The sequence below is a fragment of the Taudactylus pleione genome, unplaced genomic scaffold, assembly GCF_031769625.1.
Source record: "Taudactylus pleione unplaced genomic scaffold, aTauple2 ptg001664l, whole genome shotgun sequence".
Taxonomy (NCBI): Eukaryota; Metazoa; Chordata; class Amphibia; order Anura; family Myobatrachidae; genus Taudactylus; species Taudactylus pleione.
Window position 1 is genome coordinate 390424 of NW_028286061.1, and position 14935 is coordinate 405358.

The window sequence follows — 14935 nt, forward strand, 5'->3', positions numbered from 1 at the left end:
TGCACCCCTTTTTTTTTTGCCAACCAAAAAAAAGTTACCATCAGTTATTATTATCATCCTTTATTTATATGGCGCCACAAAGGTGCCGCAGAACACAGTACATAAATGAGCACACACGAAACACAGTAATAGTAATATAAACAATGCAGGACAAGGACAAGGTTATACACATAGCTGCCTAACACAAGCAGCAGGACATGAGCAACAAGGTGTTAGGTGCCGTTGTGGGGAGTTAGGAGTAAATTATACTATAAGTTGGGGGAGGAGAAGCACGTGAGGATGAGGGCCCTGCTCGTGAGAGCTTACATTCTAAAGGGGAAGAGCAGACAGTCAGGGGTGACACAGGTGGGGTAGATAGTGAGGAAGGAGCATGGAGCAGGGGGTTAGGATATGTGCTGTGTAATGTGAGGGGCAGACAGACAGGGGTGACACAGATGGGGTAGATAGTGAGGAAAGAGCATGGAGCAGGGGGTTAGGATATGTGCTGTGGAATGTGAGGAACAGACAGACAGGGGTGACACAGATGGGGTAGATAGTGAGGAGGGTGTTAGGACAGGGCCGCAACTAGGGGGGGGCTGGAGGTGCACGTGCACCGGGTGAGCCGCTGTACCTGGTGCCAGTGACCTCCAGCCCGGCGCTGCAGAGAGGCTCCAAGCCAGATGTCCGCTGGTAATATTTATTACCAGCGGGCGCCCGGCTCCTTCTCTGCAGCGACGCGGTGGAGCCGGAACCGGAGGCTGGAGTTCTCTCCCGAACTCCAGCTTCCGGCTCTCCTCACGGGCACTATGGGGGAGACGTCATGACATCTCCCCCATAGTTCCAAGGAGCAGCCTGTGGACCGGACGCGACGCTGGATGCAGGAGCGGGGTTCAAGGTAAGTATTTTTTTTTTTAATAAGCTGCACTACAGGGGCATTATTATGGGGGCAGGGGCATTACCACAGGGGCATTACTATGGGGGCATAGGCAATAAGGGGCATTACTAATGGAGCATGAGCACTACAGGGGCATTACTATTGGGGCATGGGCACTACAGGGGCATTACCACAGGGGCATTACTGTGGGGGCATGAGCACTACAGGGGCATTACTGTAAGGGCACTACAGGGATATTACTATGGGGCATGGGCAATACAGGGGCATTACTATGAGAGCATGGGCACTACAGGGGCATTACTATGAAAGCATGGGCACTACAGGGGCATTAATATGGGAGCATGGGCACTACAGGGGCATTACTATATGGTGGGCACTACAGGGGCATTACTATGGGGGTATTAACATATGGGCATTACTATGGGGGCATTACAATATGGGCACTACTGAAGGGGGAATTACATGGGGGGCGCCAAATTACTGTCTTGCCCCTGGTGACAAAAATCCTAGTTTCGGCCCTGGTTAGGATATGTGCTGTGGAATGTGCTGTGGAATGTGAGGGGCAGACAGACAGGGGTGACACAGGTGGGGTAGATAGTGAGGAAGGAGCAGGGGGTTAGGATATGTGCTGTGGAATGTGAGGGGCAGACAGACAGGGGTGACAGATGGGGTAGGTAGTGAGGAAGGAGCATGGAGCAGGGGGTTAGGATATGAGCTGTGTAATGTGAGGGGCAGACAGACAGGGGTGACAGATGGGGTAGGTAGTGAGGAAGGAGCATGGAGCAGGGGGTTAGGATATATGCTGTGTAATGTGAGGGGCAGACAGACAGGGGTGACAGATGGGGTAGGTAGTGAGGAAGGAGCATGGAGCAGGGGGTTAGGATATATGCTGTGTAATGTGAGGGGCAGACAGACAGGGGTGACAGATGGGGTAGATAGTGAGGAAGGAGCATGGAGCAGGGGGTTAGGATATGAGCTGTGGAATGTGAGGGGCAGACAGACAGGGGTGACAGATGGGGTAGATAGTGAGGAAGGAGCATGGAGCAGGGGGTTAGGATATGAGCTGTGGAATGTGTGTGTATAAGATGACCTGATGTTATGTAAAAATTAAGTCTTTCATACATCTGTCTCTATGACAGAAAATAGATTGTTTGTGTTATTTACATGATGTATAAAATAAAGTTGTAGTACCGTAATTATTGTGTGTTACATTTTAGCGTCTACATACATCCTGATTAAAAATGCAGCTATTATGGGACTGTCCCGCCTTCCTAATACAGTAGTGACTACTTTAGTCCCAGCTGCTGGGTGCTATGCCAGGCTCCTGTGAGCGGGTGCTATGCCAGGCTCCTGTGAGCGGGTGCATCTGCCAGGCTATTACTGTAAACAAGCCTAGATACTGTAGAACATTATAAGAGTTACTGTAATATAAGACTTACTGTTAGACCACTAGTTTATGTAAATCATCAGAATCCAGATGTCTGACGCTTACTATCAATGTGACTCTTGCAGGGCGGCAATGGAGACGGTGGAATCAGAGGTTTTTGATCTGGAGAATCGCCTGGAGAAGGTAGGTGTAGGGGATGGGGAAGGAAGGGGAATGGCCGGTTATATTACTTTCTACTTGTATTTATGGACTGTACAGATTCTTTTTTTTTTTTTTTTAATTTCTTATATTCATCAGAGCAATAATATAGCACAAAAACATCAGAAAATAAAATGAACAAGCAGAACATAAGCCGCCATACACGGTGCGATATTCCGACTTAAGATGTGTTGTACGATTTCCCTTGAAATTCTCCATACGATGTGGTGATATGGTGTCCGATTGGTCGTTACGATCATACGATATGATGCATACATGTGTATCACATTGTACAGAATAGATTACAATCTTACGGTTTTCTAGTAAGAGCTACGATCCAGCTATATGACAGCGAGGACGCGCATCGGCATCGTAAACTCAGAATCAACACACGATGTGCATGATTAATCAAAATAGTCCACATCGTAAAAAATAAATATTCGCACCGTTTATGGGCCGCAATTCATACAACAGAAAAACCAGTCATACATATAACAAGTACATACATCAGCGGGACTATTCACACAACAGAAATACCAGTCATACATATAACAAGTACATCCATCAGCGGGACTATTCACACAACAGAAAAACCAGTCATACATATAACAAGTACATCCATCAGCGGGACTATTCACACAACAGAAAAACCAGTCATACATATAACAAGTACATCCATCAGCGGGACTATTCACACAACAGAAATACCAGTCATACATATAACAAGTACATCCATCAGCGGGACTATTCACACAACAGAAAAACCAGTCATACATATAACAAGTACATACATCAGCGGGACTATTCACACAACAGAAAAACCAGTCATACATATAACAAGTACATACATCAGCGGGACTATTCACACAACAGAAATACCAGTCATACATATAACAAGTACATCCATCAGCGGGACTATTCACACAACAGAAAAACCAGTCATACATATAACAAGTACATCCATCAGCGGGACTATTCACACAACAGAAAAACCAGTCATACATATAACAAGTACATCCATCAGCGGGACTATTCAGACAACAGAAAAACCAGTCATACATATAACAAGTACATCCATCAGCGGGACTATTCACACAACAGAAAAACCAGTCATACATATAACAAGTACATCCATCAGCGGGACTATTCAGACAACAGAAAAACCAGTCATACATATAACAAGTACATCCATCAGCGGGACTATTCACACAACAGAAAAACCAGTCATACATATAACAAGTACATCCATCAGCGGGACTATTCACACAACAGAAAAACCAGTCATACATAGAACATTACAAGTACATACAAGATTTACAATGGAGGTGCAGACATGATACTGTGATTGTACAAGACATTGTTCATGGTAGATAGAGGGTAATGCCAGGGGTGTAGACCCAAAGAGTTCCACTGTGGGGGACAGAGAGCCAGGGGTTTCAGATGGCTAAAAGGCAGCTAGGGAAGGGACAGTCCTACTGTAGTTCCCTCAAGGAAGGTCAAACCCAGGTGTTGGCTAGACATAGCCAGAGGTGTGGAGTCTAACCCACTAGGTGGTCTTCACCAGTGACCCCTCCAATTGGGATGTGGGTTTCGCTGCACCGAGTGAGCAGGTCACGGCCCTCTGGCTAGGGTCCTGGGAGAGACGAGGAGACTAGAGAATGACACTAGAATACTTGTACACAGGAGATCAGTGTGAGAGCTGAATACTTGTACACAGGAGATCAGTGTGAGAGCTGAATACTTGTACACAGGAGATCAGTGTGTGAGCTGAATACTTGTACACAGGAGATCAGTGTGCGAGCTGAATACTTGTACACAGGAGATCAGTGTGCGAGCTGAATACTTGTACACAGGAGATCAGTGTGCGAGCTGAATACTTGTACACAGGAGATCAGTGTGCGAGCTGAATACTTGTACACAGGAGATCAGTGTGCGAGCTGAATACTTGTACACAGGAGATCAGTGTGCGAGCTGAATACTTGTACACAGGAGATCAGTGTGCGAGCTGAATACTTGTACACAGGAGATCAGTGTGCGAGCTGAATACTTGTACACAGGAGATCAGTGTGCGAGCTGAATACTTGTACACAGGAGATCAGTGTGTGAGCTGAATACTTGAATACTGGATATTGAACTCAACACAGGCGAACACTAGAGAATGTTAGAGATCCTAGTCGCAGGCCTGCTTGAAGAACACAGGAGAATGTACTGGGAATTACTAGAGATCCAGCTGTGAGCTAACTAGTAATTTGCATGGAAGCAGCACACTACAATACAACACAGGAATTGTAACATGAATACTGGAGTTCTAAGTGAGCTAATATAACAAACCTGTATTAGCTTCCATGCTAATTCGCAGTAACACTGGAGAACTGCGAGAAGGTTGAAGTAACACTCTGAAGGAAATAACAGAGAAACACTGGTGAGTATCACAGTTACAGGGAAGTTGAACAGCAGTTTCCTGTTCCTGGAGTCAGGACTTAAATACCCCTGGGTAGCTGGTCTGTGGTCACTCAGCTGACACTCTGATCCAATGGACTACTATTGGGAGAGACTAGTCATGTGATATTATGGACCAACATGGCTGCGCCCAAATCTGGTACCACGGAAACCAAGACGCACACACAGAAGCCCTAGCAGACCCCAGGGAGAATACTCAGACACCACTCACATCCACTCCCAGCGTCTGAACACTTAAGCCCAAGGACGCTGGTGCGGAGGTGAGTAGCGGCTGAACCCAGGCCGCATCCTGACATACTGTTTCTAAAGGGTGATTGGCTTTATAATGCATTTCTAATAAATCCATAAGTCCCAGGTATTCCAAAAACCTACTTGACCTGTGTACAGACTACTGGTATATTTCTATGATTGTAGAACTCCTAGCTGTCATTGAAATATCTATTTGACATCAAAACCAGATAAAATATGATTATTTGATCTCTGCCTATACAGATGTGTCCTCACTTGTCGGTTGCGCCAAACAGCCCCTCATGGCGCACCTTGTCCAGCGAATCTCTGATAGCACCGAGTGTCTTATTTGCATATTTTTATCAGAAATCAGTCTACAGATGTGTCCAGCTACATCTTTGCTGATCACGCTACAAACATGCGCACACATCACGCCACGTGATTACCTGCAGCAGCATATGCTACGGCGCGCACCATGCATTCCTATGAAGACACGGGTGCGAACGCAGTGCAGTTATCCATTGGCGGGCACCCACCTTGTGATTTGCTATGTATGCAACAAAGATGTAGCAGGAAACATCTGTAGGACACACTAGAATATGGCACTGATTAATTCTATCATCACTAATATATCTGTGTGTGACTTAGTCTCTGAATCTGTATATAAAGCCACAGCTTCTCTCATTACAAGATCTGTTATGGTTCATACAGCACACAGATATACAGGTGTCACATATCACATTACTCAGCACAGTCTCCTATATACAGACTCAGCAGCACAGATATATACAGGTGTCACACATCACATTACTCAGCGCAGTCTCCTATATACAGACTCAGGAGCACACAGATATACAGGTGTCACACATCACATTACTCAGCGCAGTCTCCTATATACAGACTCAGGAGCACACAGATATACAGGTGTCACATATCACATTACTCAGCGCAGTCTCCTATATACAGACTCAGGAGCACACAGATATACAGGTGTCACATATCACATTACTCAGCGCAGTCTCCTATATACAGACTCAGGAGCACACAGATATACAGGTGTCACATATCACATTACTCAGCGCAGTCTCCCATATACAGACTCAGTAGCACACAGATATACAGGTGTCACATATCACATTACTCAGCGCAGTCTCCTATATACAGACTCAGGAGCACACAGATATACAGGTGTCACATATCACATTACTCAGCGCAGTATCCTATATACAGACTCAGGAGCACACAGATATTACAGGTGTCACAGTACTCAGCGCAGTCTCCTATATACAGACTCAGGAGCACACAGATATACAGGTGTCACATATCACATTACTCAGCACAGTCTCCTATATACAGACTCAGGAGCACACAGATATTACAGGTGTCACATTACTCAGCGCAGTCTCCATATACAGAATCAGGAGCACACAGATATACAGGTGTCACATATCACATTACTCAGCGCAGTCTCCTATATACAGACTCAGGAGCACAGATATATACAGGTGTCACATATCACATTACACAGCGCAGTCTCCTATATACAGACTCAGGAGCACACAGATATACAGGTGTCACATATCACATTACACAGCGCAGTCTCCCATATACAGACTCAGGAGCACACAGATATACAAGTGTCACATATCACATTACTCAGCGCAGTCTCCTATATACAGACTCAGGAGCACACAGATATACAGGTGTCACATATCACATTACTCAGCGCAGTCTCCCATATACAGACTCAGGAGCACACAGATATACAGGTGTCACAGTACTCAGCGCAGTCTCCTATATACAGACTCAGGAGCACACAGATATACAGGTGTCACATATCACATTACTCAGCACAGTCTCCTATATACAGACTCAGGAGCACACAGATATTACAGGTGTCACAGTACTCAGCGCAGTCTCCTATATACAGACTCAGGAGCACACAGATATACAGGTGTCACATATCACATTACTCAGCACAGTCTCCTATATACAGACTCAGGAGCACACAGATATTACAGGTGTCACATTACTCAGCGCAGTCTCCATATACAGAATCAGGAGCACACAGATATACAGGTGTCACATATCACATTACTCAGCGCAGTCTCCTATATACAGACTCAGGAGCACAGATATATACAGGTGTCACATATCACATTACACAGCGCAGTCTCCTATATACAGACTCAGGAGCACACAGATATACAGGTGTCACATATCACATTACACAGCGCAGTCTCCCATATACAGACTCAGGAGCACACAGATATACAAGTGTCACATATCACATTACTCAGCGCAGTCTCCTATATACAGACTCAGGAGCACACAGATATACAGGTGTCACATATCACATTACACAGCGCAGTCTCCCATATACAGACTCAGGAGCACACAGATATACAAGTGTCACATATCACATTACTCAGCGCAGTCTCCCATATACAGACTCAGGAGCACACAGATATACAGGTGTCACATATCACATTACTCAGCGCAGTCTCCCATATACAGACTCAGGAGCTATATACAGACTCAGGAGCTATATACAGATATACAGGTGTCACATATCACATTACTCAGCGCAGTCTCCTATATACAGACTCAGGAGCACACAGATATACAGGTGTCACATATCACATTACTCAGCGCAGTCTCCTATATACAGACTCAGGAGCTATATACAGACTCAGGAGCTATATACAGACTCAGGAGCTATATACAGACTCAGGAGCACACAGATATACAGGTGTCAGACATCACATTACTCAGCGCAGTCTCCTATATACAGACTCAAATATACACCTGTCCTCTGCATGGGGGCACACGTATAACTTATAGTTACAAAAACTACTAATAGTCATCATTTCAGCAATAGATGAATTATTATTAATGCATATTTCCTGCTGTACAGTGCCCTAACCTGCCTAGAATTACTATGGTCTACAATGGCGACAGGTTGGGAATGGAATCAGTCATTCCCTAGCAACATAAGTGAAATACACAAATTGTATAATATATATATTACATACACACACACACACACGTACAGACACACACAGACGTGTGTGAAATAAAATGGATTATAATGACTTAAGGGTACCAGTAACCTTTAATTTATTTTAAATCTAAATCAACCTCTGGTAAATGTGACCCTTAGTTGAATCCAAGTTCACTTTGTGATAATGGTTGATGATTTTGGAATCATTGATTAGTGAAGGAATCGGTACACCCAAGCCTGTGACACACGGCAGATTCACCATATGGGTACACCCAAGCCTGTGCGACACACGCCAGATTCACCATATGGGTACACCCAAGCCTGTGCGACACACGCCAGATTCACCATATGGGTACACCCAAGCCTGTGCGACACACGCCAGATTCACCATATGGGTACACCCAAGCATGTGACACACGCCAGATTCACCATATGGGTACACCCAAGCCTGTGCGACACACGGCAGATTCACCATATGGGTACACCCAAGCCTGTGACACACGGCAGATTCACCATATGGGTACACCCAAGCCTGTGCGACACACGCCAGATTCACCATATGGGTACACCCAAGCCTGTGCGACACACGCCAGATTCACCATATGGGTACACCCAAGCCTGTGACACACGGCAGATTCACCATATGGGTACACCCAAGCATGTGACACACGCCAGATTCACCATATGGGTACACCCAAGCCTGTGCGACACACGGCAGATTCACCATATGGGTACACCCAAGCCTGTGCGACACACGGCAGATTCACCATATCGGTACACCCAAGCCTGTGACACACGGCAGATTCACTATATGGGTACACCCAAGCCTGTGCGACACACGGCAGATTCGCCATATGGGTACACCCAAGCCTGTGACACACGGCAGATTCACTATATGGGTACACCCAAGCCTGTGCGACACACGGCAGATTCACCATATGGGTACACCCAAGCCTGTGACACACGGCAGATTCACCATATGGGTACACCCAAGCCTGTGCGACACACGCCAGATTCACCATATGGGTACACCCAAGCCTGTGACACACGGCAGATTCACCATATGGGTACACCCAAGCATGTGACACACGCCAGATTCACCATATGGGTACACCCAAGCCTGTGCCACACGGCAGATTCACCATATGGGTACACCCAAGCATGTGACACACGCCAGATTCACCATATGGGTACACCCAAGCCTGTGCGACACACGGCAGATTCACCATATGGGTACACCCAAGCCTGTGCGACACACGGCAGATTCACCATATCGGTACACCCAAGCCTGTGCGACACACGGCAGATTCACTATATGGGTACACCCAAGCCTGTGCGACACACGGCAGATTCACCATTGGAGTCCATATCCAGTAACCATACATGGAAATTGAACCCATATCATACTAAGGATTATTTCTCTAAAGGTTTATTATCGTCATTATTACATCAACGGCTTATTCTAGAAGCACAGAATCTCCTTTGTCAGTCAGTCATCGCCTTGCAGCCCTGATTGGGTGTAACCAAATGTACTACTGTATATGATAATGTATTACCTATAATATACAGCAGGTGGCACACAGACATTGGGATTGGATGAGGACTGTTACATATATATGTACATAATTACATAGTTATATATTCACAGTTATGTAGTCACATATTTACAAAGTTATATAGTGACATAAATTCCATAGCAATATCATAGATAACAAACCTTTACATCTACAGAGTAACAAATATTAGAGCTGTGCGGTTCAGTAAACCTAAATTACAAAACATAGCCGGATTTAGGGGTCAGAGTCTAATGGAGTCTTAGTTCGTAATCACTGAGGTTCCGAGCCGAATAGAGGGCCTGATTCAGACCAGCTCGCGACTGCTGAGTGCTCGCAAGCGGGTCGATGTTGGGCTAGTGCGCATGTGCACGACGGACCCGGCTCCGTCGTGTGCATGCGAGACCCGGATTGCGATGGGCAAGCTGTCGCTATGGATCTCGCTACAAAGGGGGCGTGCTGTCGATGGTGATTGACAGCACGCCCCCTTTGGTGGGTGTGCCGGGGGCGTGGCTGGCCAGATGGAGGCGTTCCTATGGGAACGCTTACAGTCTGGGGCCAGCCCCACTGACATCACTTCTGATAGAGCCAAAAGCACTCCAGGGCTTGCGGCAGATGAGACCCTACCACAAGGGTCTCGTCGCAAGCCCGATGGTTGCGATGGTCTTGACCATCGCGGCCATCTTTTTGGCCGCTCGCTATATGCAAGCGGCCAGGAGGCCGCTCTAAAATCTGGAAGGACGGCCCTGATTCAGCGCGAGCGCTCTGTCATAGCGTCCGGCTCTGAATCAGGGCCAGTCCCAGTTCCGCTCTGCTGTCAGTTTGGAGCTAGGATATAAAAACTGACCTCGGATTCCGTATTACATAGAAACGGCCCAAAATAGACATTTTATCAATGTTTAATTTTTAGTTTTTTTTATTGATTTTCGGCAATTATTAAGGGAATCAAAAGCAAAAACACGATTATGAATTAGAACCAAAAAACTCAGGGGTCCACAAACATCTCCAATATATACAGGATAATTATACTATATACAGTAGTGGCATCCCTGTCTCTGTATAGGAGATGTATATGGTATAATACAGGATAATGATATACTATGTACAGTGTATGGTATAATACAGGATAATGCTATACTATGTACAGTGTATGGTATAATACAGGATAATGCTATACTATGTACAGTATATGGTATAATACAGGATAATAATATACTATGTACAGTGTATGGTATAATACAGGATAATGCTATACTATGTACAGTATATGGTATAATACAGGATAATGCTATACTATGTACAGTATATGGTATAATACAGGATAATGCTATACTATGTACAGTGTATGGTATAATACAGGATAATGCTATACTATGTACAGTGTATGGTAGAATACAGGATAATGCTATACTATGTACAGTATATGGTATAATACAGGATAATGCTATACTATGTACAGTATATGGTATAATACAGGATAATGCTATACTATGTACAGTATATGGTATAATACAGGATAATGCTATACTATGTACAGTATATGGTATAATACAGGATAATGCTATACTATGTACAGTATATGGTATAATACAGGATAATGCTATACTATGTACAGTATATGGTATAATACAGGATAATGCTATACTATGTACAGTATATGGTATAATACAGGATAATGCTATACTATGTACAGTATATGGTATAATACAGGATAATGCTATACTATGTACAGTGTATGGTATAATACAGGATAATGCGATACTATGTACAGTATATGGTATAATACGGGATAATGCGATACTATGTACAGTATATGGTATAATACAGGATAATGCTATACTATGTACAGTATATGGTATAATACAGGATAATGCTATACTATGTACAGTATATGGTATAATACAGGATAATGCTATACTATGTACAGTATATGGTAGAATACAGGATAATGCTATACTATGTACAGTATATGGTATAATACAGGATAATGCTATACTATGTACAGTATATGGTATAATACAGGATAATGAGATACTATGTACAGTATATGGTAGAATACAGGATAATGAGATACTATGTACAGTATATGGTATAATACAGGATAATGCTATACTATGTACAGTATATGGTATAATACAGGATAATGCTATACTATGTACAGTATATGGTATAATACAGGATAATGCTATACTATGTACAGTATATGGTATAATACAGGATAATGCGATACTATGTACAGTATATGGTATAATACAGGATAATGCTATACTATGTACAGTATATGGTATAATACAGGATAATGCTATACTATGTACAGTATATGGTATAATACAGGATAATGAGATACTATGTACAGTATATGGTATAATACAGGATAATGAGATACTATGTACAGTATATGGTATAATACAGGATAATGAGATACTATGTACAGTATATGGTATAATACAGGATAATGCTATACTATGTACAGTATATGGTATAATACAGGATAATGCTATACTATGTACAGTATATGGTATAATACAGGATAATGCTATACTATGTACAGTATATGGTATAATACAGGATAATGCTATACTATGTACAGTATATGGTATAATACAGGATAATGATATACTATATACAGCAGCGGTTTTCAACCAGTGTGCCGCGGGGCTGTCAGAGCCACCGGGCACATTTTACTGTACTTCAGCATCCCGGGCCGCTGAGCTCCTCTGGGAGACTGAGGCGCGACCGGGTAGTGACCTGCAGAGATGCGGCAGCGTGACATCACAGGTCACGCACGCCGCGTTGTCCACTGCCCTCCAGCCCCCTCTGCCAACCAACGCCCTGCGCCAATCAGCCAGCCCGCGCTCTGTCCAGGCAGGCTCTGCAGCCTGCCTGGAAGCCCGCCCGCCCGCACGTGATCCTGCTGCAGTGTGAGTGACAAGGGGGGGGGGGGGGAAGAAATGTGGGTTTTGTGGGGACCAGACATTTTTTTCTTCTTCGTGGGAACCAGCCATGTCATTTTTTTTAGTGAGAAACAGCCATATGTTATCCAGCCATATATTTGCCTATTTAGTGGGGAAGAATGTGTTTTGTTTTGTTTTTTGTTTCTGTGGGGCCAGCCATAGGTTTCTTTTTCTGTGGGGCGCAATTCTGTGGGGCGCAATGTGGTATGGTTGTTTTTTTTCTGTTAGCACAGCCAATGGGATTGTTTTGTTCCTGTGGGAACTAATGTAGTGTATTTTTTCATAGTCCGCGCACACCGCATCGCCGGATAGTGCGCCTTGGCAATTTTAAAATCTTGTGTAGTGTCCCGCGAGTTGAAAATCACTGATATACAGTATATGGTATAATACAGGATAATATACTATGTACAGTATATGGTATAATACAGGATAATATACTATGTACAGTATATGGTATAATACAGTAATGTTTCTTCTCTTTATCCTACAGTTAGTGAAACTCTCCTCTCACATGACGGACAATGGACGCCAGTACTGTAATGCCAGCCGACATTTTGTCTGTGCGCTGAGTGAGTTATCCTTTCATTCTCAGGAGGACTCCATGTTAAAGGTAAGTACTCCCTGTGATGCTCTGAAAGTTTCTGTAATGATGCAGCACCAGGTTCAGGCTTCGGTGGCCGATTTCCCCCTAGCTGAGGTAGGACACACCATGACAGAGAGGCCTTAGTAATTACCCCTATCTGCAGACACAGTGACAGAGAGGCCTTAGTAATGACCCCTAAGTGCAGACACAGTGACAGAGAGGCCTTAGTAATTACCCCTAAGTGCAGACAAAGTGACAGAGAGACCTTAGTAATGACCCCTAAGTGCAGACACAGTGACAGAGAGGCCTTAGTAATTACCCCTAAGTGCAGACACAGTGACAGAGAGGCCTTAGTAATTACCCCTCAGTGCAGACACTGTGACAGAGAGGCCTTAGTAATTACCCCTAAGTGCAGACACTGTGACAGAGAGGCCTTAGTAATTACCCCTAAGTGCAGACACAGTGACAGAGAGGCCTTAGTAATTACCCCTAAGTGCAGACACAGTGACAGAGAGACCATAGTAATTACCCCTAAGTGCAGACACAGTGACAGAGAGGCCTTAGTAATTACCCCTAAGTGCAGACACAGTGACAGAGAGACCTTAGTAATGACCCCTAAGTGCAGACAAAGTGACAGAGAGACCATAGTAATTACCCCTAAGTGCAGACAAAGTGACAGAGAGACCTTAGTAATGACCCCTAAGTGCAGACAAAGTGACAGAGAGACCTTAGTAATGACCCCTAAGTGCAGACACAGTGACAGAGAGACCTTAGTAATTACCCCTAAGTGCAGACACAGTGACAGAGAGGCCTTAGTAATTACCCCTAAGTGCAGACACAGTGACAGAGAGACCTTAGTAATTACCCCTAAGTGCAGACACAGTGACAGAGAGACCTTAGTAATTACCCCTAAGTGCAGACAAAGTGACAGAGAGACCTTAGTAATGACCCCTAAGTGCAGACACAGTGACAGAGAGACCTTAGTAATGACCCCTAAGTGCAGACACAGTGACAGAGAGACCTTAGTAATTACCCCTAAGTGCAGACACAGTGACAGAGAGACCTTAGTAATTACCCCTAAGTGCAGACACAGTGACAGAGAGGCCATAGTAATTACCCCTAAGTGCAGACAAAGTGACAGAGAGACCTTAGTAATGACCCCTAAGTGCAGACACAGTGACAGAGAGACCTTAGTAATTACCCCTAAGTGCAGACAAAGTGACAGAGAGACCTTAGTAATGACCCCTAAGTGCAGACACAGTGACAGAGAGACCTTAGTAATGACCCCTAAGTGCAGACACAGTGACAGAGAGACCTTAGTAATTACCCCTAAGTGCAGACACAGTGACAGAGAGACCTTAGTAATTACCCCTCAGTGCAGACACAGTGACAGAGAGGCCTTAGTAATTACCCCTAAGTGCAGACAAAGTGACAGAGAGACCTTAGTAATGACCCCTAAGTGCAGACACAGTGACAGAGAGACCTTAGTAATTACCCCTAAGTGCAGACACAGTGACAGAGAGACCTTAGTAATTACCCCTAAGTGCAGACAAAGTGACAGAGAGACCTTAGTAATGACCCCTAAGTGCAGACACAGTGACAGAGAGACCTTAGTAATTACCCCTAAGTGCAGACAAAGTGACAGAGAGACCTTAGTAATGACCCCTAAGTGCAGACACAGTGACAGAGAGACC

At 44.5% G+C, this 14935-nt stretch overlaps 1 protein-coding gene across 1 annotated transcript in view; it reads left to right on the top strand.

The window, feature by feature from the left end:
• The window catches only part of ACAP1 (ArfGAP with coiled-coil, ankyrin repeat and PH domains 1), a 449099-nt gene that overhangs the window by 64006 nt on the left and 370158 nt on the right, over window positions 1-14935 (top strand). The window contains exons 2-3 of the mRNA XM_088464394.1: window positions 2387-2444; window positions 13149-13268. Of these exons, the coding sequence (XP_088320520.1) occupies window positions 2387-2444; window positions 13149-13268 (178 nt within the window). The remainder of the gene's footprint in view (window positions 1-2386; window positions 2445-13148; window positions 13269-14935) is intronic.